At 51.0% G+C, this 24,681-nt stretch overlaps 3 protein-coding genes across 5 annotated transcripts; 1 reads left to right on the top strand and 2 right to left on the bottom strand.

Moving 5' to 3' along the window:
* Positions 1-1,485: 1,485 nt before the first annotated feature.
* Positions 1,486-5,551, bottom strand: PSMB8 (proteasome 20S subunit beta 8). Of its 2 annotated transcripts, XM_055571747.1 has the most exons (7): positions 5,408-5,530; positions 4,726-4,936; positions 3,791-3,938; positions 3,520-3,631; positions 2,606-2,735; positions 2,048-2,252; positions 1,486-1,811 (listed from the first exon to the last, which is right to left on the bottom strand). In XM_055571747.1, the coding sequence occupies exons 2-7, from the start codon at positions 4,870-4,872 to the stop codon at positions 1,723-1,725; spliced, it is 831 nt and encodes a 276-aa protein (XP_055427722.1). In that variant the 5' UTR covers positions 4,873-4,936; positions 5,408-5,530; the 3' UTR covers positions 1,486-1,722. The 2 variants fall into 2 exon arrangements, with proteins under 2 accessions (XP_055427722.1, XP_055427721.1); XM_055571746.1 differs by having other exon boundaries at positions 4,726-5,551.
* A 526-nt stretch (positions 5,552-6,077) lies between these two features.
* Positions 6,078-15,055, bottom strand: TAP1 (transporter 1, ATP binding cassette subfamily B member). The gene is made up of 11 exons (XM_055571744.1): positions 14,191-15,055; positions 13,628-13,742; positions 13,359-13,489; positions 12,200-12,405; positions 10,840-11,037; positions 9,878-10,006; positions 9,527-9,715; positions 8,506-8,679; positions 8,110-8,272; positions 7,709-7,845; positions 6,078-6,713 (listed from the first exon to the last, which is right to left on the bottom strand). Exons 1-11 carry the CDS (start codon positions 14,786-14,788, stop codon positions 6,501-6,503), a joined length of 2,253 nt encoding a protein of 750 aa, XP_055427719.1. The 5' UTR covers positions 14,789-15,055; the 3' UTR covers positions 6,078-6,500.
* Positions 15,056-15,216: 161 nt separating this feature from the next.
* PSMB9 (proteasome 20S subunit beta 9) lies at positions 15,217-21,925 on the top strand. Of its 2 annotated transcripts, none has more exons than XM_055571749.1 (6): positions 15,217-15,236; positions 17,354-17,421; positions 19,561-19,692; positions 20,358-20,487; positions 20,732-20,873; positions 21,742-21,925. In XM_055571749.1, exons 2-6 carry the CDS (start codon positions 17,363-17,365, stop codon positions 21,867-21,869), a joined length of 591 nt encoding a protein of 196 aa, XP_055427724.1. In that variant the 5' UTR covers positions 15,217-15,236; positions 17,354-17,362; the 3' UTR covers positions 21,870-21,925. The 2 variants fall into 2 exon arrangements, with proteins under 2 accessions (XP_055427724.1, XP_055427723.1); XM_055571748.1 differs by lacking the exon at positions 15,217-15,236 and adding an exon at positions 15,284-15,441.
* Positions 21,926-24,681: the final 2,756 nt, after the last annotated feature.

The raw sequence follows: 24,681 nt of genomic DNA, 5'->3' as shown, positions 1-24,681 counted from the left end.
CACTCGGGCTTAGTTCCTCTGAGACACGTGAGATCTTCCTAGATTGGGGATCAAACCCGTGTCTCCTGCATTGGCAGGTGGATTCTTCACCACTAAGCCACCAGGGAAGCCCCAACACTATCTTTCTTATCTCAAGTGCCACCTGACTTGCTCTGCTTGCAGACAGCCACGGAATCGGGCAGTGTCCAGGCAGGTCAGAAGCAGGTCAGAGGCCTGCTCTCCTGCTTCTGAAGCCTGAACAAGACTACCTCCACTTTAATTTCCCTAACAGTCAGGGGACTAAGATCCCACATACCATGCAGCACAGCCGAAAGAAAAAGGAAATCTCACTATGCCTGTCTCATCTTTCTAACCTGGTTACTTTTTCCTCATTTTTTCCCAACTTCAGGGAAGCCTCCTTTATCTCCTCTTCCACTTCAATCGCAGTCTTGTCATCTTGCAATGAGTGTGACCCATCATGAAACTGAATGGCTAACGTGCATCTTTCCATGTAAAATCCACTCCACAGGAGGGAAGAAGCCAGGGCCCAACCTTTAAAGGAATGACGGAGCCCAAGGACATGACACAAACTGACTGAACCAAACAGGTCCAAGATGGTGGACAAGTCGACTCACCCTAGATCTTGATCCTAGGTGAATGCTCACTGTAACACATAATCCAGCTAAATGACACTCCCACAAGGTGCCATGACAGTTTCAAGATCAACCAGCAAAGACCCATATGTGGGTGGGGGCCCAGTTCCTGGAAATCTCCACCCCTTCCCCAAAATAGTTGGAATAATCCTCCCACTCATTAGCCTATGAAGTTACCCAGCCCATGAAAGCGAACCGTACTATATTTCAAGCCCATTCTTGCCTTCTGAGATGGCCCACACTCCATCTGTGGAGTGTGTTTCTCTCTGAATAAATCCACTTCTCACCTATCACTTCGTCTCTCACTGAATTCGTTCTTCAACGAGACGTCAAGAACCTGAGCTCCATTAAGTCTTTAAGCCAGGTGTGTGATCTGTCGGAAGATTCTGAGTTTTGTCTGGGTTCACACCCTGGCCACATGGATTCGAGTCCCAACCTGAGGTGAACGGTTTCATCTCCGCGGGGCTATTTGAGGTAAATGGGGCTGTGTTCACAATTCGAGCACACATGTGAGGAGGAAATTTGTTCCTCGCATTCTAACGCAGTTAAAAACAGGTGTTCCAAGTGCCCTCCTCCAACATATCCAAACCATTAACAAGCAGCCACACAGGAGCCTCCTGGTTGAGAGCCCGCAGAAAGGACCCTAACCTCAGTTAAACTGCACATGGGAGTCCACAGATAACACAGCCTTCCAGCGGTCCTGGAGGAATGAGAGTGGAAGCCCAGGAGAAATATTTGGTGAGGCCCCATTTCTGAGGCAGGGATTTCTCTCTTCTCAGGAAAAACCTGTCTCTATTTCCTGTCCCCTCCTCCCAGCCACCCCAGCCCTGAGCCCACAGCCACTACACACAGCTTTTATAACCGTTTTCCTTTATTGTGCTTAGCGGGGCATCCAGGAGGGGGGTGGGGTGGGGGTGACGTTCATTGAGACAGAGAATACACAAAGGGATAAACTCTGTGCTGCCTTCCAGTGGCCGCTGGTTCTCCGTCTCTGGGCCAGGTCAGGCCTCCTTCTCCCAGAGTGCGATCCGGCCCAGGTCCCTGAGTCAGCCAGGCTTCCCCCGAGGAGGCCCGCGGGTCACCGCCACCATCACTGACTGGCCTCCCGGTACTGGTGCATCAGGTCACTGACGTCTGTACTTTCCACTTTCACCCAGCCGTCCTCCTTCATGTGGTACACTGCAGGCAGACGGGAAAGAGCATGGAGTCATGGTCCCCTCGGCGAGGTCCTGCTGACACTGTTACATCAAAGGCGACAACAGCAGCGCACGCTCTCGAAGCCCTTGTGACGGGGCTTCAGCGCCCCGCTTCCGGCTCGGAAAACCTGCTCTCTGCCACCCTGCCTCCCCCATAGCTCCCGATCTCAACCCCCCGCCCCCACCCCAGGGACAGACGGGGGCACTTTGATCTCTTACTATTGACAACGCCTCCAGAATAGCTGTCTCGGTGGGTGGCATGAACAATTGCCCTTCGGCCCAGGTCATAGGCCTCTTCAATACTAAGGTCAGGTCGATAGCCACTATCCATGACCCCATAGGCATGGGAGTTCCCACTACCGGTGGAGAACATATTTCCCGAGAGTCGAGTCCCATTCTCATCCACATAGTAGAGTCCAGGACCCTATAGGAAGCAAGAAGGTTGGAAGTTGTTGGTAACACCCAGATTCAAGTGTGAGCCACAAGAAGTGGACCAGAGACTACAGATGAGCCCAGGAACATGGGAACTAGGAAAGCACTTTGGAAACAATCGTAGAACTTTGAGGAGGAAAAACAAACTTGAAATCAGCTATTTGATCCAAAGGGACAAATTTATGAAACAATGGTCCACATCTGGACCTAAAAATTGCTGTTGAGCAACAGTTCTGCAACCAAGCTTTCTCTGTGCCATGCAGGGGAGGGGAGGGAGGGGAGTGTAAGGCGAGGAAACTTACCTCTCTTCTACACCTTGGAATACGGAGCAGGATGGGGACTCACCTTCTTGTCCCAGCCACAAATCATGCTGCCCATGGAGAGGCCCATGCCCCGGTACTGGCACATCATGTTGGAGAGCAGCTTGGAGGCGGCCGACACAGAGATACGCTCCCCATTCCGCAGATAGTACAGCCTGGGTGAGGACCAGACAGTCCAGGGAGAGAGTTTACAAGGGGCAGGAGGGCAGCCCTCTGGGCAGGTTACTTGATGGGCAGAAAATGGCTGAAGAGATTAGCATCTAAAAGGAATGGTTCTGTAAGATCTCAGGATGGGCAAAGATCTGGAATTTATATAGAATTCTTTTCTTTTTTTAAATTCTTTGGGCTCTTGGTGGAGCATGTGGGATTTAGTTCTTGAACCAGGGATCAAACCCATGCTCCCCATGTTAGTGTGTGGAGTCTTAACCACTGGACTGCCAAGGAAGTCATCAAAATCACCTAGAGAAATCCCAGTAAATGATATCCCACTAGGGTTGATGGTCATTGCTAAATAATTGACAAATAACCTGGGCTTCCCCAGTGGTTCAGATGGTAAAGAATCTGCTCACAATGTAGGAGACTTGGGTTCAATCCCTGGGTTGGGAAGATCCCCTGGAGAAGGGGCTGGCAACCCACTCCAGTATTCTTGCCTGGAGAATTCCATGGACAGTGGAGCCTGGTGGACTATACAGTTCATGAGGTCTCAAAGAGTCGGACAGGATTGAGCTACTAACACGTTCACTTTCACTTTCAATCTGGCTTCTTGGCAGGAGCACAGGCTTGAGATTAGAGAGAAGGTTTTTTAATCACCAAAAGGTGGCTTTTTGAGATAGGACATTAGCACTAAGATGTTCTGTGAGTGTAGGGAGAATGGGGGAGGAGCAGTGATCTGCAAGATGCAGAACCTGGGCTTCGAAGAGAGTAAGAGACCTGGCCTACCTGCACTCCTTAGCCAGCAGGCGCTCCCAGTACTGGCAGTCAGCCGCACAGCCGGACATGGTGCCGAGCAGGTAAGGGTTAATCTCAATCACCTTGTTCACCTTTAATGTGGCTGGAAGAAGATGGAGTTTGGGGAGAGGGGGGATGAGCGCACAGGTTTCCCTGAATGTCCTGAGTCAACATCTGGTCCCACTTTGGTGCAGATACTGGACTCCTGCTGAGAGGAGGGCCCAGCTCCCCAGATTCCGCCAGCCGGAACCCACACACTCACCAATGTAATTCCCAGCTGAGGCCCGAGAATCCACGGCCACAATCACCCCATGCTGGAACTTGAAGGCCAGCGTGGTCGTGCCATGAGCCATCTCGATCTGCACCTTACTTTTTCCATTCCCACTCAGGGACCGGAAGAATTCAGTGGGCTAATGAGACAGAAGAGGCAGAGAAAGGACCACTGCAAACTTCCGAAGATGGATGCTCCAGGAAAGCAAATTTACAGAACGTGGGAAGGTAAAGATAGCCATACCACGAATAAATGAAGCAGTTAACAACCCAGTTTTGCAAGGAAACGATTGGGGAGACGAAAAAGAAGAGGCCACGACACTGACCTTTTCCATTTACCAGCACAACCAGAAATGAAAATAAAAAAATTTTAAGTTACCATAACTAAACATTTTAAGGGTAACTATAATGATTTTCCATTCATAGGTCATTTAATCCTCAGGAAACACGTTTTATGAATTGTATCCCCACTTTACAGAAGAGAGGCCCAGGAGACCTAGACCAAGTGCTAGGGGACTTGACCGAGGCACACAACAATGAATGGCCGAGGCCAGGCCAACCGCTCAAGGTCATAGGTTTCCCAAGAGAGTCTACAGCCCCTGTATCATAGGGTCGCCCAATAAGAAAGACTCCGTGATCTGTGTGTGATGGAGAACGGGCATCCCACCCTCAGCTCTTTGTCCTAATCTGCACTTCCTAGCCCTCAGGCGGCCAGCCCCCAGGTTCCACGTGGCCTCTTCCCCAGCTCCGGCCCTGGACCCCAAACGAGGCTCTCCTAAAGGATGCCCCCTGCGCGTTTCCCCGCTTCGGAACAGCCTCCAGGCAGCCCCTCCGTTACTCTGCGCACACCCCCACCGAACCCCCCCCCACCCCCCTACCCCACCGCCCGCCCGCCTGCCTCCCACGGGATTTTGTTAGAGCCCTGACCTGCATGCCCCGGGGGAGGGCGAGCTCCGGAGATCGCAGGGAGAAGCCGTAGTGGCCGGGGTCCGAGAGCTGCCGGCTTCCCGCGAGGGGCACAGCCCAGTCCCCCCGCTGCCCTCGGGGGGCTCCGCACACGTCTAGCAGCGCCATGGCCGCCCAGCACCCAGAGATCTGGCGGCTCGCGGAGGAGGAAGTGAAAGCGAAAGCCCGAAGCCTTAAGGGGAGGGAACCAAAATGTTTTCCACATCCCCCTGCCCTTTCCGAGGAGGCGTCCCGTGCGAGTCCGGGCACCGGGAGTGTTAGGTTGGGAAGAGGCTTCTCTGCTTCGCCTTCATGGAAATTGGGGAAACGAGGGTGCCAGGCCGTTAGAAGAAAGGAAGAAAGACAGAGCGGCTTCGAAAGCCACCCCTCTCCCCACCCGGCGATGAGGTTTCAGCGAAAGACACGGCCAGCCTGCGGCATCCTCCGGGGACAGTTACGGGGGGGGGTGGGGGTCATAGCATCAAAAGCGCAGCCTCACCCCCAAACGGGCTCAACCTCAGCGAGAACCTGGGAGCAGTTTCAGCGGAAACGGAGGAGGGGGGCGCCTAGGAGCCTCGTTTTATAAAAAGTAGGGGAGGGCTAGGAGTGCGTGGCGGCCCTGAGTCCCAGGACAGGTCCCGGGGCGACCGCCCGCCGAATATACCTGCACGAGTCGGGGAACGGAGCGCCCAGGAGAAGGTACAGCCCCAGACTTCCGCCTGGTGCCTCCTAGGGCCTCTCCCAGTTCAACGGTCTCCCCAACCTGTAGCCACCCACAAGAACTGCACTTTCCGCCCCCAGCTCCTCGCGTAATTCTTGCTGGACCGAGCACTCCGGAGCTCGCCTTTTCTAAACCCCGCCTCGCCTTGCAACCTGATTAGGCCTCATCTGCCCAGCAACTGTTGACGTCACACGAGCACGGCGCGCTCTGAATGGAGGAGGTGTACTAGAGCGCCCCGCCCACTTCGCTGATGACTCCCGCAGGTTCCACGGCACAACGCGGTGAACCCCGCTGCAAAGGGCCGGCGCTGGCGAGAGGGATGAACTGCTTTCAGCCGTGCTCACCCTCCAGCCTCCTCCTCCAGGTTCTGAGGCACTGCTGCTGCTGGCGCCTTGGAGGACGCTGCATCCCTATCTGGCTCACTCTTAGGGGGGCTGGCACAGAGGGCTGGAGAAGTGGAGAGAGCAACCATGGGAACAGAACACTTAGGGGAGAAGATGCCACACTTCGGGCTGGGGATCACTGAGGATGCCGAAGGAGGGAAAGACCCGGCTTCCGAAAAGTGCGCTGCAAACTTCGGCGGGCCACTTGGGCCACTGAAAATATGAGAAACCAGGGTACAAAACACCAATTTTATTATAAATATCAAGAAACTACAGTGTACTTATGCAAGAAACTACAGTGTATTTATGGGCCAGCATCTGCCTGGGGTCGGACTGGAAAGAAGCCGACCTTCCATGTGTATTCTAAATATTTCTCTTCATTGTCTGGGTGCTAGCCACAGCAACCCTGGCTCCAAACCCAGTTACACAAGGAGTTAGCACCCCTGTTTTCAAGCCTGAAATCCTCATCACCACAAGAGGAGCTTGGAGAGCAGGTAACACTCATGGCAAAATTTCAGGCATCACCTAGGGGGTTACGTTTCAGAAGCAGCTGCCCATGCTGCAGCTCTGGTAAGACCTCTGTTCTCAAACTCTCCACTATAGACAGGAGGGAGTGAGGGAGGGAGACAGAGTCTGCGGGTCCGAGGCGTGTTTCATTCTGGAGCCCCTGGCCCGCCAGGAGCCTGCACCATGGCCCAATAGCGTCCTTCATTCGTCATGAGCTGCTGGTGGGTTCCTGCCTCAATGATCGTGCCTCCTTCCAGAAAGAGGATGTGGTTGGCCTGCTCCACCGAACTGAGGCGCTGGGTGATGAAAAGCACTGATCGAGACCCCCGCTCAGGGCTTTCATAGAGCAGCCGCTCCACCTGAGAAAAGACACAGACTGTCAGAGCTGAGGACCGCCCCTCCCCGGCTCAGGAAGACACCTGTGCTTCCAGAGCTGGGAGAGACCTTGCCTCAATCAATACCACCTCTGCCAATAACCCCAAAGAGAGTGAAGAGTCTCCTTCTGAGTGCTTCTCTGTCAAACTTATGATCTGTGAAGGGCTGTTTACATGAGGTGGCAACAGTGGAATAAAAGTAAAGAGTCCTAGGGTGAAACTCAAAACAAGAGAGGGGAGGGTACTGGAAAGCCTCTCCACCCTAATTTTTATATTCTTTTAAGGAAACAAAACTGAGTAAAGAGCATGAGCATTCAAGTCAAGCAGACTTTAACTGGGGTCCAGGTTATGCTACTCAACAGCTGCACAACACTGAGCAGGTAATTCCACCTCTCTTAGTGTCCATGTGCTCATCTGTTGAATGAGGATGACAACAGCCAGCTCACAAGGGTTCGTGATAAGTGAGGGAGAGAGTACATGTGAAGGGCCATCCAGCATGGCTGGCACATAGAAAAAGTTCAATTCACATTAGCATTACAAGCATGGCCTTTTGCTCATGTTTGGCTTCACTGATTCAGGATTGTAGATCATCTCTTCTAACCAGTTTTAGGCCTCTTGGGCTCCCCTGATGGCTCAGTGAGTAAAGAATCCACCCACAATGCAGGAGACACAGGAGACTCGGATTCCATCCCTGGGTCAGGAAGATCCTCTGGAGGAGGAAATGGCAACCCACTCCAGTATTCTTGCCTGGGAAATTCCATGGACAGAGGAGCCTGGTGGGCTACAGTCCAGGGGGTTGCAAAGAGCCAGATATGACTGAGCATATGGCTCTAGGCACTAGGCCACCTTGGAGAGAAGCTCGTGGGAACTGAGAACTACAAGGACTGGATTAGAAAATTTCCATGTAGTATAATGACAGAGGATGAGTGAGGCAAGGCAGCTTGGGTGGGAAATAGGCGATAAGAAGACGACTGTCTCACCAGGGATTGGCTGTTTGCATCCAGGGCGCTGGTAGCATCATCCAGAATGAGTACGCGTGGTTTCCGGATCAGGGCTCGAGCCAAGGCCACTGCCTGTCGCTGACCCCCTGACAGCTGGCTCCCAGCCTCACCCACCTCTGCAGAGACAAGGGCCAAGGCGAGGACTGGGTAAGCACACGTGCACACACAGGCACACCCAACAAGGACTGCTGGATGCAGCAGGGTAAGAAAGGTTCTGGGAAGGTAAAGGAGTTCTGAGAATATGAGGATGCAAGAGACACAAGAACAGGATCTTAACTTCAAACTGATGTCAGTGGGGTGGGAGGAGCTTAGGAATGAAGGCAAGACTACTGGGGTTTCAGTGAAGGTAAAGATGTCTGGGGGGCGATGGGAGCAAGCACCTGTGTCGTAGCCTTCAGGGAGCTCAGAGATAAAACCATGGGCTCCGGACTCCACTGCAGCAGCTGTGATTTCCTCCATGGTCGGCTCCTGGACCAGGCCATAGGCAATATTTTCTTTAAAGCTTCTTCCAAACAGCAGAGGCTCTTGTCCCACAGCAGCCACCTAGGACAAAATACAGTGCAGAGTCATAGAACGAGGAACACAGGAGTGTGGTCATCTAGAGACTGAAGGCTGAGCGTCTCCACTGAGAGCCTGTCACAAAGTGTCACGGCCTCTCTGCTGACCACACGCCCACCTGTCCCCCAAGGTCTCCTAACTTGCGCTCAGAGTGCCCGCGGAGAAGGCTCTCCTGACTTGAGGCTCCCTGCCCTCCCCCATGCCATCTTCTTGCTCACCTGTCTGTGCAGGTAGCGGTGCTCGTATTTGGGGAGGGGCTCCCCGTCCAGCAGCACCTGGCCCTCGGTGGGCTGGTACAGGTTCTGCAGCAGCGCGGCCACCGTGCTCTTCCCAGACCCGTTGGGCCCCACCAGCGCCGTCACCTCACCAGGATGAAGGGTGAAGGTCAGCCCCTGGAAGCCGGAGAACCACACACTAAGAGAGAGCCAGAGGCCCCTAACCTTAAGACCAGGTATCATCCACTCATTATGGTGTCTCGTCTATGTCTTCCCCCAGAGAAGAAAGGAGAAAAGCGGGGGAAATACGGCAGCTCCTCCCCTCCCACAGACATAGATCGCTCCCCGTGGAGTAGAGATGAAAGATGAAACAAAGGCAAAGGCAGAACTTAAGCACCAAGAGCCACCTGCTGGATCTCAGACACTGCGGGGAAAAAAGAAAAAATCATATTCAAAAGCACAGTTGGAAAGAAAAAGGAAATACAGAAGACTGGAGACACAGCCTCTGCTTCGGTGATGCCTTACAGGAGAACCTTCTCCCTAAGGGCATCCACTCCCATTCTCCTTGGAAATCTGGACTATTCTTGAGTTTGGGGCGGCTTTTTGTTTATTTATGTATGTATTTTGGCTGTGCTGCATCTTTACTGCTACATGCAGACTTTCTCTAGTCACAACAAGCAGGGGCTACTCTATTTATGGTGTGTGGACTTGTCTTTGCGGTGGCGTCTCTTGTTACACAGCACAGCCTCGAGAGCACATGGTCTTAATTGCCCCATGGTGTGTGGGATCCTCCCGGATCAAGGGTCGAACCCATGCCCCCAGCATTGGCAGACGGATTCTTAACCAGCGGACCACCCAGGGAAATCCCTGGGGCAGTTTTAGGGAACAAATGCTGCTCATCTTTGCCTCTGAAGGGTGAGGGAGGGTCTATACATGGTGCTAAGCAGGCTGAAGGCAGGAAGACCATTTAGGATGACCGAGTTGAGAGGGAGGCTGGAGGAACGGAGGGATCTGTAGGTTTTACCTGCAGCACGGGGACATCCGGACGGTTTGGGTAGGCAAAGGAGACACCCTGGAACTGGACGACGCCGCGCAAAGTTAAGGAAGCCAATGATCCACTTTTTGGGCAGTTAGGGACCCGGTCCAGGTATTCAAATATTTTCTCTGAAAAGCCCACAGCCTTCTGTACCCTGGGGTAGCTGGACAGCAGCACCTGGAGGGGAGGTATGAATAGTGTGGTGGGACGCAGGAAGGACCCAGTCTGTTGCTAGGGTTACGGGATGTGAGGAGGGTGAGGGAGGGAAGGGAAGTGACTTGAATGGCGGTGGTACACAGGAAGGAAAAGCACTGGGGAGTGGCCACGGAGGGACCTCACCTCAACAGCTATGGTGAACTGGATCTGGTACAGAATAAAGGTGACCAGGCGCCCACTGCTGACAGACCCACTTGTCACCAGCTGCCCGCCAAAATACAGGATTCCCACCTTCAGTAGCATCCCTGAGAGCTGTGGAGAGACCACAGAGAAAAAGGGACCGAAGCAGGAAAGTCAAGAACCAGCATGGCTAATATCAAGGAGAGAGAAAGTCCCTTTGCACCAAGTAACACATGGAGCTCAACAGGGATTAAAGGATGAATCACAGCATCCCGTGGTGTGATCACTCAGGCGCACGGGATACAAGTCAACTACCATCATCACCATCACCAGGAATGCCTTGTTTGAGGAGCATTCTGCTCTTCACAAGAGGCTTTCATGAACGTGATGTCATCTAATTTTCATATCAAGAATCTTATAAACAAGGTTATAGCACTCTCATCTTTTAAAATAAGAAAATAAGTCTCAGAGAAGGTAAGTTACTATTAATAGCCCATGGCTACAGAGCTAACAAGTGGTAGCGTCAAGGCAGGAACTTCTGATCACTGGTCTAATTCTCTGTCAGTTACATCACAAGATGCCCCTCCTCCTTGGCTTCTGCTAGTCCCTTGTCTCTCACAAGTACGTCTGCAAAGTCCCAGCATGAAGCTGCCCAACAAAAGCTACCTGCCATTCCCCACGCTGCCCCATGAGGCAAGAAGTCCTGGGACTGGAAGACATGGTGCTTTCCTACAAAGGGGGTCATGGAGATTCTGTGCACCATGGGGAAAAGAAGCCATGTAGCATGCCTAGAAAGAGGGAGGGGGTTCAGAACACTAGGTCACCCAGCCCCTGGTTGCTAGGATACAGACACTGACCCCACCCCTGCCCAGTGAAGGAAGAGTGCGGAGCAGGGTCAGGGGAAGGGGAAAGGTGACAAAACATTTTGGGAACCAGGGGATAGGCATTCATGCCCAGGTGCTCACACTGGAGGTCCAGAGGTTGACCGCGTAGGCCAGGGCCTCCTTCCGGTTGAGCACCATCATCTCATGCAGCTTTTGCCTGAACTTCTGGGCCTCACCCTCTTCATTGGCAAAGCTCCGAACTGTAGGCATGGCTGACAGCACCTCGATGGCCACCTGGCTGGACTTTGCCAGAGATTCTTGTACCTGTTCTGCCAGCACCTGTGGAGATATGAACCAGAGATACCACACGAGGTTGGCAAACCATGAGGGATGCTAGGACCTGAATTATCCAATCAGAGATTACAGGTGAGAGGCAGCAGAGGGACAAGAGAGAAAAAGACACAGCTCCTACCACTCACCAGCCCCCCGCCCCCATACCAAAGAGAAACAGAAAAGAGGGAAATGCTTCAGAAGGGCCATGGGGGTCATATTCCTGAGATCGGTGTCATATTCTTTTATTTTCTTTTATATTACAGTACAGTTTATTTGGGGGCTTCTGTGGTGGCTCAGTGGCAGAGAATCTACCTGCCAGTTCAGAGATATGGCTTTGATCCCTGGGTCGGGAAAATCCTCTGGAGAAGGAAATGGCAACCCACTCCAGTATTTTGCCTGGGAAACCTCATGGACAGAGGAGCCTGGTGGGCTACAGTCCAGGGCGGGGGTTGCAAAGAGTTGGACATGACTTAGCAACTAAACATGGGAAAGGAAATGGCAACCCATTCCAGGACTCTTGCCTGGAAAATCCTGTGGATGGAGGAGCCTGGTAGGCTACAGTCCATGGGTTGGAAAGAGTTGGACACGACTGAGTGACTTCACTTTCTTTCTTTCTAGCAACTAAACAACAACATAGCTGATTTATAATATTGTATTAGCTTCAGTAGTACAGCAAAGTGATAGATATTTATGTATATATACACATATATATATGACTTCCCATGTGGCTCAGTGATAAAGAATCCGCCTGCCAATGCAAGAGATCTGGGTTCCATCCCTGGGTTGGGAAGATCCCCTGGAGAAGGAAATGGCAACCCAATATCTATTCTTTTTCAGATTCTTTCCCTATATATCATTACAGAGTATCGAATAGAGTTCCCTGTGCTATCCAGTCGGTTGTTACTGATTATTTTATTAACATATATACAGTAGTGTCTATATGTTAATCCTAACCTCAGTGATCGTATTCTTAAAGACAGGTTGTGGGAGACGTTAGAAGACACGGAGAACATGAAAACTGACACTGAGCAGCCCAAGAATGTGGACAAATAGACCCAGAGAGATGATGAATCAGTGCAGGCGCCAGGAAAGAACCCTGACAGGAAGCGAGCCCACCACATCTGGGTGATAGGAGTCAGTGTAGGTTGAGGCAACTCCCCAGACACACCTTGTACCATTTCCCCATCTTCTTAGGCAGAAGAAAAAGCAGGGGCAGGGCGACCAGGGTGATCATAGTGAGGGATGGGGACGCCCAGAGCATGAGCCCCAGGAGACACAGTCCCCGGATGAGGTACCACAGCAACAGGCTGAGATCCGAACTCAGAGACTCACTCATGGTGGACGTGTCATCTGTCACCCGAGATGTGATTTCACCTGTCAAGGGTTGGGGAGAAGAGGGTGGTGTGAATGAGAATCTCAGAGTGATGGGAGGGACAGGTGAGCCAGGGTACCAAGGGAAGGGTTCTAAGAAGGCTGAGAAGACAAGGTCAGTGGTTAGGGAGACTTGGAACCTCAACAAAAGGAGAAAGTGTTCCAGAGGAAAAGACTGGCTAAAGACTTTCCAGTTTAAAAAAAAAAAAAAAAAAAAGATGCCCTTGTGAATTTCCTTTTCTCTGACAGATTTCTGTTCTCTAAGAACTTTTATATCCCAGGTACAGGGGCAGGAAAACTTACGCAGATCATCTAACATAGCTGGAGAGAAACAAAGTTGCTGTTAGACAGCAGTCCAGGAAACTGTAGCAAGCACTGGACTGGGAATCAAGAGAGGGATTCTGTCTCTGAGTTCATCTCTGTCCATACGAATCTATGCAAGTGCCAGCATTTGGGGATGGCCTCAGTTCCCTTCTCTGCAAAGCAAGGTGGCTGGACTCTGTAATCTCAAAATTTCAAGGTTTTAAATTCCAGTCATTTCTATCTAAATACACACAGAGGGATAAGTCTGTGAGGCTTGGATGGAAACACTAGGCTTTTCTTAAAAGAAGTATATTTTGCTCTTGAGGCATGTTGAGAATAAGACATGACAATGTTCATGTGTGAGAGACAGAAATCAAGGTTATAAGTAAAAGAGGAGGTATGGGCTTCCCTGGTGGCTTGGATGGTAAAGAATCTCCCTGCAATGCAGGAGACCTGGGTACGATCTCCGGGTCGGGAAGATCCCCTGGAGGACCCACTCCAGTATTCTTGCCTAGAGAATTCCATGGACAGAGAGCCTGGTGGGCCACAGTCCATGAGGTCCCAAAGAGTCGGACATGACTGAGAGACTAATAATACTTTATGGGTATATAAACAGTAAGTGAATGGATAGTGAAAAGATTTTCATGAGAAACCTGTTTGGTTCTTTTGAAAAAACTCTGTCTCCTGGCGCAGGACAGCCTGAAACACCTCTCCCTGTAGGTGGCTATGCATGCGGCCCATGGTGCTGTTGTAGATTCCATCCGCTGCGAACTCCAGCACTGCGCTACAGGGAGACAAGAGAAGGGGGCCCGGTGCGGTCAGGAGGTCCCCCAGAAGTTCACCCTGGACGGCAGCCCCAACTTCCAACTCCCACTTTTTCCGAATCCCCTGTCCCGCAGCCTTCCAACTTCAGTGCCCAGACCTGGCTATGGTGAGGACCGACATGAGAGTCACGTTCCGAGTGAAGGCAGCGGCGGTCTCATCCTGTACAATCCAGTCGGTGAGCCGGCCAGTGAAGAACGGAATGGCCATCTCCCCTGCGGAGGGGAAGAAATAGCAAGTCTAAGCAGGTCAGCTCTCACCAGGCCCTGGCCCACCGGCCTTTCACCTTTATTCATTCTCCTGCAGAGCAGTGGCTGAAAGATACCATCTCCACTTACACGGGGCCCAAAGACCTTTAGAGGTTTAACGAGGAAGCCTAGCGGTTGTAGGATGGGCTGCCCCGGAAAAGCCCTTGTCCACGGTGGCCAGTGAAGCAACAACACGCAGGGCAGCCCTGGAGTCCAGGACCCCTGACAATTACCCAGTCAGGACCTTCCCGCTCCACTGGGGTGATCAAGACCTGAGCTGGGTCCCCTTCCCCTCACCCACATTTCCGAGAACCCACACCAATTGATCTCACTGACCATGCCCCTGTATTCCTACCCAGTCCTCCGGTCCCGTCCCCTTTCCCGTTGCACCCCCACCCCCACCCCCACCCCTTACCGAAACAGGAGAGGAACACCAGGGCCAGAATGAACTGCACGTGGCTTTTCTCCGGACCCAGGAAGACTAGAAGCCGACTCATCGCCAGGCCAAAAGCCCCGCGAGCTCCTTGCACCCAGAGGCTCCGGACCTTATACCACAGGGTGGCCGCGGGCACTGCCGCCCAGTAGCTGAAAGCGAAGGCGTCCAGGCGACTTCCCCAGTGCAGGTGCCCGGCGCTGACCGCGTCCTCGGGGGCTCGCCAGGAGACCAGCTCTCGGAACAAGGCGAGTCCCGGCAGGGCCAAGCCCAGCGCCGCCGCCAGCGGCTCCAAAACAGCCAGCCACCCGAGGACTCGAGTGCTTTCCCTCCGGAAGCCCAGCGCGGCCCCGACGACGCCGCGGGCCCCCAGCCACAGCAGCGCCCAGCGGCTCAGGCCGGCCACCCAGACCCGGAGCAGCGGCAGCGCAGGGGGCACCAGCCGCGAGGCCACTCGGGGCAGCGCCGGCCGGAGCAGCATCCAGTCGGCGAGGAGCAGCAGCGCCGTCCCCAGCCACCCGACGGCGGCGCGGGGGAGGCGCGGGCGGCCGCGGGGAACTGGGGACCCCGGGTAGGCCATGGGCGCGCGCGGTACCGGCTTTCGCTGTCCCCGACGAGGTGCTGTAGGAGTCCGAGCCCGGGGCAGGAGCCGGGACCGCCGCGGGGAGGGGCCGGGGCGGGGCCTCGGAAAGTCCCGGGAGCCGGCCGAGCCCGCGGAGCTGCCCAGAAGCGGGCGGTTTAGCGGAAAGAGAAAACGAAAGCGGTCCGGCTTCCCAGGCCCGGCCCCTGCGGAGGCGGCCGGCCCAGAGCACCTGGGAGGAGCACCGGGACCTCAGATCCGAGGCTGACCTCCTCCATCGCCACCCGAGCCCCGCCCCGCGTACCACCGCCTCCTGCAGGTGCCGCGCTGCCCGGGACTTTCTGGCCCCGGGTCTGCAGGCGGGGCTCCTGCGTCATCCGTCTCTGGGCAGATCCGCTGGCCCCGGTCTCTTGCGTCATCTATCTCCGGGTAGACCCGCCCCGCACAGGTTAGCTCCCGGCCGCCCCACGCGGCGGCGCGGACTCGGGCGCCCCCTGGCGGGCGCGGCGCGGGGGCGGGGCCTCGGGCAGCGTGCCACGCGCGGTCCCAGGTCGGAAACCAGAGCCCGGAGCGGCGAGCCTCGCGGAGCCGGGATGCTGCGGACCGGAGCCCCCAACGGGGACTTGCCCCGGGCAGGAGAAGTCCACACCGGGGTAATGAGTCTGGAGCATCAGCGGAGGGACGGAGGGACGGGCGGACCCTAGAAGCGCCACAGGGTGAACTCGGAGACTCGCAAGAGGGAGGAGACCGCTTGCAGCAGCCGGGGCGCGCATCCCAAAAGGAACACGGGCGTCTCCGTACAGAAGCAGGGTGCCCGGGTGGCCGCCAAGGGACTGGGCGCGAGGGGCCTGCGGGGAAGGGGCGCTTGGGCTCCGATCTGAAAGCGTTGAGGGGAAGCTGCTCTACAGCGCTTTCGCTTTCACTCTGGACTAGAGACAGGGGCTGCTTCAATGAAGGGGGAGAGAGCTGGGGAAGGTGCGCAGAGATCAGGGCACGGTGCCCAGAGTGAACAGGACGGCACTTGGGAGCGTGTGGGGAGGAACGCGTCCCACGGACCTTTGATGGACTCGCGCGGGGGAACTTACAGCCCCGGCACTGCTCACGGGGGTTCCCTGTGAGCTGGCGCTGCCAGTGCCCAGCCTGGTCCAGGAAGGAAGGCAGCTACTTGGGCCGGGTGCACCGTGCTCCCCTCCCGGTGTCTTCCTCATCCACCTCCACAACCTGCTAGAGGACTTTTGCCCAGGTTGGGCCCCCGGGGGGCTGGTGGCAGCCCTTGGCTGGCTGGCTTCTGCTCTCAAGTGACCGCCACCACTCTCAGCTTCCGGCAGCCTTGTTATAACGGAGTAACCTCTCGGGTGGGGTTACTCCTGATCTCTGGTCCGCTCTTCACGATGAATCAGTGTGTCAAAATGAGCACTCCGGCCAATACCCCCGGAGGCCAGAGCAACTTATGAAGCCCTGAGGAATATAGCAGTGAAATCATTTATTAATTAGAAACTCTTCCCCTCACCACCAGATGAACAGTGGAAAGAAAGTAAGAAGTACAAGTCAGAACAAACCCTGGGAGCTGGATGGGGGTTTTAGTCCTGTGTGACCTTGGGCAAGTCACTTGCCTTCGGTATGATGCAGTTTCTTCGTTTGTAGGATCTTTAAAGTTAAAAAAAGAAAATGTGGCTTTATTCTCCTTCACCTTTCCTTAATTCTTTTATTGACCTGGAAACGTCAGCTAAAACTCCCCAATCAAATCCTCTCTTGCTACAGATCTCTTCCCCTGGCTATTTACTCTTTTAAAGAAAAAAAAAAAAAAATTACTTTTTAGCCACTCCACATGGCATGTGGGATCTTGGTTCCTTGACCAGGGATCAAACCCATGGCCCCTACAAAGGAAGCACAGTCTTAACCACTGGACCACCAAGGAAGTCCCCTTGCTGTTTACCTCTTGATCAGAAATTCTTAAATGAGACCTTTATGTTAAACTGTCCCATGTGTTTCTTGATATTTTCCTCCTTCCTTGACACGTGGCCATGGTAACCACTGACCTCTGAGATGTTTTCCCTTGTTCAGTAAACTGATTAAGGGGAGAGTGGGGTGGATGATTCTGGGCTAATAAAAAGGCTTCAGCTTGTTTCCCAAGGTCACGGTCACTTGCTGTGTGGCAAGATCTGCAGCACATCTGTGCACACAACAAGCCCGCGCAGAGGTCATTCATTTGTGCAGCTGTGTCATCAGGGCCTGGAAGTGCCCCCCTGAGCCCTTCACTCAGAGGGAGCACTTAAGCCCCAGGGAGCTTCATCCCACCACTCTCTTCACAGCGGAAAGAATTTTAGGGATGCCATTCTTTCTTTGTGATACCACCAGCCAGACTCTGACATTCCCTTGCAGCCAGAAAAGACAATAGACAAAATGGGAAGAAAAAAAAAAAAAATCCCATCCTGGGAGTCGACTCTGGCCTAAATTACCAGATAACCTTGAGCCAGTTGCCTCCCCTCTCTGAGAATGTTTCCTTATCTAACATGAAAGGGTCAAGGCTCTTCTGCTCTGACGTTCTATCCCATGTCTCCGCAGACAACCATCATGGCAGTAGAGTTTGATGGGGGCGTTGTGGTGGGATCGGATTCCCGGGTGTCTGCAGGGTGAGTACCAGTGACCCTGGGTACTTTTGGAAGGAAGCCCATGGCGCCTAATGCACATTTTTAATCATTCATAAAGAGACTGGCAAACTGAAGCTCTGGAGAAACTGAGTGAACCTTTCAGAAAGGCACTATAATAAGATATTGGGTGAGGGATTGGGTCTCTGAACTCATGGAGAGCAATCTGGGGCCTGAATGCTAACGTGGCCTGTCCCAGGGGGTCATCGAATTGGGTCTGAAAACAGTTTAGGAAATAGGGATTTCAGAGGTCTTCCTTCCATCTGTGTTTAGAGATAGAAAAGATGGTTCTGCCGAGCAGATATCCTGGTTTCTGATCCACTGTGTGAACTAAGTTTGTCTTTCTCCCTTTTGGCCAGTTTCCCCACATACAAGAAAAGTATACAGGATTAGATCAACATTACTTACTTTACATGCCATAGGACACACAACTTCCTCAAGATGGTTAATAACAAAGAAAAATTAGTAAGGGGGAGATTGTTCTTAATTTAATGTAGTATTTTTGTTTTATTATAAAATGTAAGTCTGATTTTGATTATTACTTGCAGTGTTTCATTTGTCTGAGACAATTTTTTCCTTCCTGCTTTAATCCAGGCATTAAATTTCATGTACTCTGAAGCCATTCTATTGTCAAAAGAACATCAGAAATTTTAACAACTCGATGTATGATCCTGCAGTCCCACTCCTGGGCATATATCCAGGCAAAACTGTAATTCAAAAAGATGCCTGCACCCTTGTGTTCATAGCAGTACACGTGTTCTTTATCCATTCCTCTGTTGATGGACATTTAGGTTGCTGCTGTGTCCTGGCTATTGTAAATAATGCTGAAATGAACACTGGGGTGCATATATCTTTTTGAATTATAGTTTTCTCCAGATATATGCCCAGGAGTGGGATTTCCGGGTGATATGGTAGTTCTAGGTTTAGATTTTTAAGGAAGCTCCATACTGTTCTCCATAGTGACTGTACCAATTTACATTCCTATCAACAGTATTAACGATGTTCCCTTTTCTCCATACCTTCACCAGCATTTATTGTTTGTAGATTTTTTTTATGATGGCCGTTCTGACCAGTGTGAGGTGATACTTCATTGTAGTTTTTATTTTTACAAAAACAGAGACTCACAGACATAGAAAACAGACCTGTGGATGTGAGGGTGGGGGAAAGGAGGAGGACAGGGACTGGGATTGGCAGGTGCGAACTGTTAATGTACAGAGTGGATAAGGCGTGTCTCTGATAATCAGTGGTTGAGCATCTTTTCATGTGCTTTTTGGCCATCTGTGTGTCTTCTTTGGAGAAATGTCTATTTAGATCTTGCACCCGTTTTTTGATTGGATTATTTGTTTTTTGATATTCAGCTGAATGAGCTATTAGTATATTTTGGAGATTAATCCCTGTTGGTTGCGTCATTTGCAAATATTTTCTCTCATTCTGAGGACTGTCTTTATACTAAATTTTTTATATAATTCACTTTGCTATACACCTCAAAGTAACACAACAGTGTAAATGAACTATACTCCAATACAAAATTTTTAAAGATGTGATATATATGTATATTGTGTGTGTGTGTATACATATATATATATATCTCACAATGGACTATCAGTCCTAAAAAAGAATGAAATAATGCCATTTGCAGTAATGGCAGAGATGATCAAATTAGGCACAGTCAGAAATAGATATCATATGATATCACGTATACATGGAATCTAAACTACGACAAATGAACATAGCCACAAAATGGAAACAGACTCACAGACGTAGAGAGCAGACCTGTGGTTGCCGAGGTGGGGGCGGGGAGAGGACTGGGAGGCTGGGATCAGCAGACGCAGTTATACATAGAATGGATAAACAACAAGATCCTACCATGCAGCACAGGGAACTTATTCAAAATCCTGTGATAAACCATGATGGAAAGGAATATGAAAAAGAAGAGTATATATGTATAACTGAATCACTTTGCTGATCGAACCCGGGTCTCCCGCATTCCAGGCAGACGCTTTAACCGCTGAGCCACCAGGGAAGCCCCGTAGAAATTAACACAACACTGCAAATCAACTATACTTAATTTTTTTTTTTAATTGGCAACTCTGACACTGATGACTTTGCACTGCTTGCTGACAGGGAGGCGGTGGTGAACCGAGTGTTTGACAAGCTCTCCCCCCTGCACCAGCGCATCTACTGCGCTCTCTCCGGCTCAGCTGCTGACGCTCAGGCCATAGCGGACATGGCCGCCTACCAGCTGGAGCTCCATGGGTATGAAACGGTGGGCTCCCCCGTCCAGGCTGCCTAGAGTTCCCCCACTCAGTGAACGCCAGCACCGTGTCCTATTCCAGGGGCGCTACCGTGGAAAATTAAAACTTCTTGCTTTGCCTTCAGCTTTCATTTCTCTTTGAACTGGTACTTGACTCTCTCAAAGCTGGTTTCTGCATCTGTAAAGCAGAGATAACTAACAGCACCTCCCCTACCTCACCAGATAGTTATTTCCAAAACCAAAAAATATGCGTAAAAGTGATTTGAACACTGCAGATCACTCTCCTAATATAAATAGTGAGGAAGAAGATGAGGACTTCGCCCACCATGGTATCAGGTGGTGACCGTGTGGGAACCAAGGTCATGGGGCAGAAGTGATGCTTATCTGCTAAACCCATATGTGCAGGGCTCCGGCAGCCAGGAGACTTTTGTCACTGGGGACCGGGGGACAGGGGACAGAGTAAAGGAGGGAGAACAATTAACAATTGAAACCTTCTTCCTAGTGGGTAATGTGAGACTCTGGTTCCCCTGCACCAGTGGGAGGGGAGCTGGAGTCTGAATCCTTACAGCTAGTTTTTAGGGGTCACCTGGCAGAGATGAGGATGATGGTCTAGGAGGGTGGACCTCCAGGAAAGCGTATCACCACCTATTCCTAACCCTTCCTTCAGGATGGAACTGGAGGAACCCCCGCTCGTTCTGGCTGCTGCAAACGTGGTGAGAAACATCACCTATAAATATCGAGAGGACTTGTCCGCACATCTCATGGTAGCTGGCTGGGACCAACGCGAAGGGGGCCAGGTGAGTCTCTCCCAGCGTCCCCCCTTCCTTGGAGTTACCCTCTCCCACAGAGAGGGAGATGGCGGTTATATGGCATTCCAGCCTTGAGTTCCAAAGACACTGCCCCTAAAAGTGTAGGACAGTCTCAAAGGAGAAGCGTATGAGGTGCTGGGGCTTCACTGCAGGGCGTGGAGACCACCTGCCTGTCTCAGGGCTGAGCAGAGGATGCAGGCTCCCGGAGTCTGAACGGAGGGTGCCTCCCCAGGTGTACGGGACCATGAGCGGGATGTTGATTCGACAGCCCTTCGCCATCGGTGGCTCTGGCAGTGCCTACATCTTTGGTTACGTGGATGCGGCGTATAAACCAGGCATGTCCCCGGAGGAGTGCAGACGCTTCACCACAAATGGTAATACGCAGGCAGGAGGGCACCTGGGGCAGGGGTTACACGTGGTAAGGATTTCAAGTGTGAGGACGAGAAAGACATCGATGCCCATCTAACAAAATGTCCAAATGGGACACCTTTGAGAGTGAAGGGGCAAAGGCTAAACGAGATGGGCTTTCAGGACAAAGTTCAGATGGTCAACAGTCTGCCTGCAATGCAGGAGACTTGGGTTCGATCCCTAGTTTGGAAAGATCCCCTGGAGAAGGGAATGGTTACCCACTCCAGTACTCTTGCATGGAGAATTTCATGGACAGAGGAGCCTGGCAGACTACAGTCCATGGGGTTTCAAAGAGTCGGACATGACTGAGGAACTTACGCACTTCAGGACAAAAGGCATAAACCAAGACTGTTCTGTGCACACCAAAGAAAGATCTAGGGTGACCACAGGAAACCAGTTGTGCGCTTGGGCCAGCCCGTAAGAGCCAACTGTTACATATTCAAGGATCTGGGAGCTGCTTGCTTATCTACTTGTTACAAAATCATCATGGTGGGAGTACTGAGACCATGGACGTTGCATGAAGACCTTTGTATTTTTCTAAGTTGCATCTCTAAATACGCATCTCTAGGAGATGTGTTCTGAAGTCTGCATGTAGTAGTAGGCATGTGGGCAGAAGGGAAGGGAAACCGTTTTTTAAAAATAGTTATTTATCTGGCTGCACAGGGCCTTAGTTGCAGCATGCGGGATCTAGTTGCTTTACCAGGAATGGATCCCAGGCCCCCTGCACTGGAAGCACAGGGTCTTAGCCACCAGACCACCAGGGAGGTCCCATGGGACGCGACTTCTGCAGCTAAGCCGCTCTCGCTTCCTCTCTCCACCCGGCACCCTCTGCAGCGATCGCCCTGGCCATGAAGCGGGACGGCTCCAGCGGGGGCGTCATCTACCTGGCCACCATCACAGGCGCTGGGGTGGACCATCGCGTCATCCTGGGCGACGAGCTGCCGAGATTCTATGACGAGTGAATCTCCTTCCTCGGACTCTCCTTCTTTATTTTGTAATAAACTTTCTGGAAGCAGAAGCTGGTATGGTCCATGTGCACTCAGAGAGGTGAAGCTTGGGAAGGGGGCTTCTGCCCACCCAAATGTTAGCGTATCTTTTGTATTCTTTTGTCCCCTACTTCTAAAACATCTTTCCCACAGGAGGGCAGTGGGGGAGCAGGTGAGAATCAGGTGTACGTGACAGATCTCAGGTAGCTAAGACAGCTACACACCTGAGAATTAGCTAGAAGCACCAGCCAGATCACGTGGAAAAGGATTCCTCTCATAACGCATTCATTCACATTAGAAGCCAAAACATGATAAATGTTTAAATATTTGTGGAAGGGGGCCTTGTGAATTTCAAAGAATAGTAACAATAACCCAAAAAAGCAACATTTATTGAACTGAGCATTGGCTACATGCCTGTAAACTTTTTATCTCTTAGAACCCAAACCAAAAAACCTTAGGTATGGGCTACAACCATTGACACTTCAGTGTAAGAATCGATGGAAGGTTACTATGAGTAAGTCATGGCAATTCAAAAGTGGAGATGTGGGATTTTGTTCACAAATGCCCTTCCTCTACCACTGACATGAAACCTGTTCCCTCAAGACTCATATACCATCTCCTCCCTGAAATCTGCAATAATTAGCCCAGCCCAACATTTTAACACTTGGGATGCTGTTTGATGTTTGAATAACTGTATTCAACAGGCTGAGCTCTGGACCTGTCTTTGCCAAGCATTTCCTGAGTGACAGGACAAACTACTCCCCTTCTCTGAGCCCTTGTTTTCTCTTCTGTCAAATGGGGTATTGAGTGACTTCTGAGATGCTTTATAGCTTTGACCGTCAATGCCATTTGACACACAAGTGAGCAGTCAAGAGGTATATTTAACAGAATCCTAGTGGGCCACCTAGGAAGCTTCTGTCTGCTTTTCTTTCCTGATCTCAGGCGAAACATACAAAGCACCCTAAGATATCCCTATGTTCTTGGTAGTATGTATTCGGTTTGGAGAAAACGAATCTAAAATTACTATTGCCTTGAGTTCTTTCTAGCCACGAGATTTAACTTATTTTGAAATTCAATGTATAGTTTGAGTATATTTTTCCTGCTGATTACAACAACTCAGAACACTGGAGAGTAGACAAAAGCAGGCACTAAACCACTCTGAAAAATAAACAAAAAACAGGTGGATTGTGGAGAGACTTAAAACCAGGGGAGACAGCGTTCTGGGGGGAAAGGAGGGCTCAGAGGCTTTTCCACTTTCCTCTCACAGCTCTGCCCTGAAGTCCGGCGTCAACTGCAGAGCTGCACTGCTGAGCTGCATCTCCGAGAAAAACACTATGGTTCTGGCCAGGGGAAGGGAGAAAGCGGGCCCCTGTGGGCCGGAGGGCGCAGGGGAATCTCCCAGTTGAGAGAGCTGGGGATGGGGATTCCCTGACTCTAGGGATGAATCCTTGTGACAACCTGAACTGCACATGCGCGCCACAAAATCAGACAGCACAGCAGAGGCCTTGAGAATGTAATGCAGATACCAACCTTTAAAAACTGGAGAACTCAATGCAGATACCAACCTTTAAAAACCGGAGGGCCAGCTTTTTCCTTATTGGCCAAAAAATTTGCATTGTTGTGCCCCTCATTCCACAAAGGGCTTGTATCAGCTTACAATGTAAAAAGGAGGAGGAGGAAAAGAAGAAAATAATTAGAAAAAAGACAAAGTTAAATAAATGAAGCCAAGAGGTAAAACTAAAACACAACATGAATATCTGTTTTTAAAAAAGAGGAGTGGTATGCTGGAGCTGTCTTGAACAGCTTAACAAGAGCAGATTGTAAAACACTCAGGAGATTCGAAAGGCAGTTGTTAACCTCTGGTAGTTTGACATTGACCACGGCAGAAATATTTATACTACAGAAACCAGAAATGCTACGTATCAGAACTTTGGGTTTTGTTTTGTTTTGTTTTTTCCCCAGAAAGCCGGTTTACCAGGCCATGCATTGACCAGCCAGCTATCCACAAGCTTAGTCAGTTTTAAGCTACAGGGTAGTGAAAGCAAAGAAGGAAATGAAATCAGGTACAAGATTCAAAAGATTCATTTAAAAAGCAGGGACCTCCCTGGCAGTCCAGGGGTTAACACTCTGCACTGTCAAAGGCCCACGTGCCACCTGCTGTGGCCAAAAGATTAAAATAAATAAATACAATGAATATAAGGAGGAAAGCTTTTTAAAAAACTATAGGGACTTCCCTAGTGGTCCAGCGACTAAGAATCCATCTTCCAATGCAGGGCATGCAGGTTCGATCCCTGGTCAGGGAACTAATAAGCCCGCATGCCACATTGAAGACCCAGTGCAGGCAAAAAAAAATGTTTTTAATTTTTGAACTAAAAAAATTAATAAAACTTCTAAGAGTATTTTAAAAATAATAATAAAGGAAGAAAGAAAATCATCCAAAAGCAATTATATATATAATTTTTCAAGTCACATAGAATATTTACTGAAAGAGAATATGCATGATGCCATAAACTCCAATAAACTCCAAAGTATTAATATCTTTGAAACCACACTCAGCAGCCATACTCTATTAAATTAGAACTTGATAACAAAAGGACACCTAAAATTCTCATGGTTTTCAAACTAAGAAAATTTTGATAAATAGCAGATTTAAAAGATGAGCCATAAAAGAAACTTACTCATTCAGGAGCACACGGTAAAACTGTTAGCTATCGAATTCTGTGAGACATGATTAAAGGAGTGCTGGGAATTTTATAACTTCAAATACATTTATTAGAACAAAAAAATG

Source organism: Bubalus kerabau, chromosome 3, assembly GCF_029407905.1.
Source record: "Bubalus kerabau isolate K-KA32 ecotype Philippines breed swamp buffalo chromosome 3, PCC_UOA_SB_1v2, whole genome shotgun sequence".
Lineage (NCBI taxonomy): Eukaryota > Metazoa > Chordata > Mammalia > Artiodactyla > Bovidae > Bubalus > Bubalus kerabau.
The sequence above is the reverse complement of the archived record's forward strand: the minus strand, read 5'-3'. Positions and strand labels throughout refer to the sequence as shown.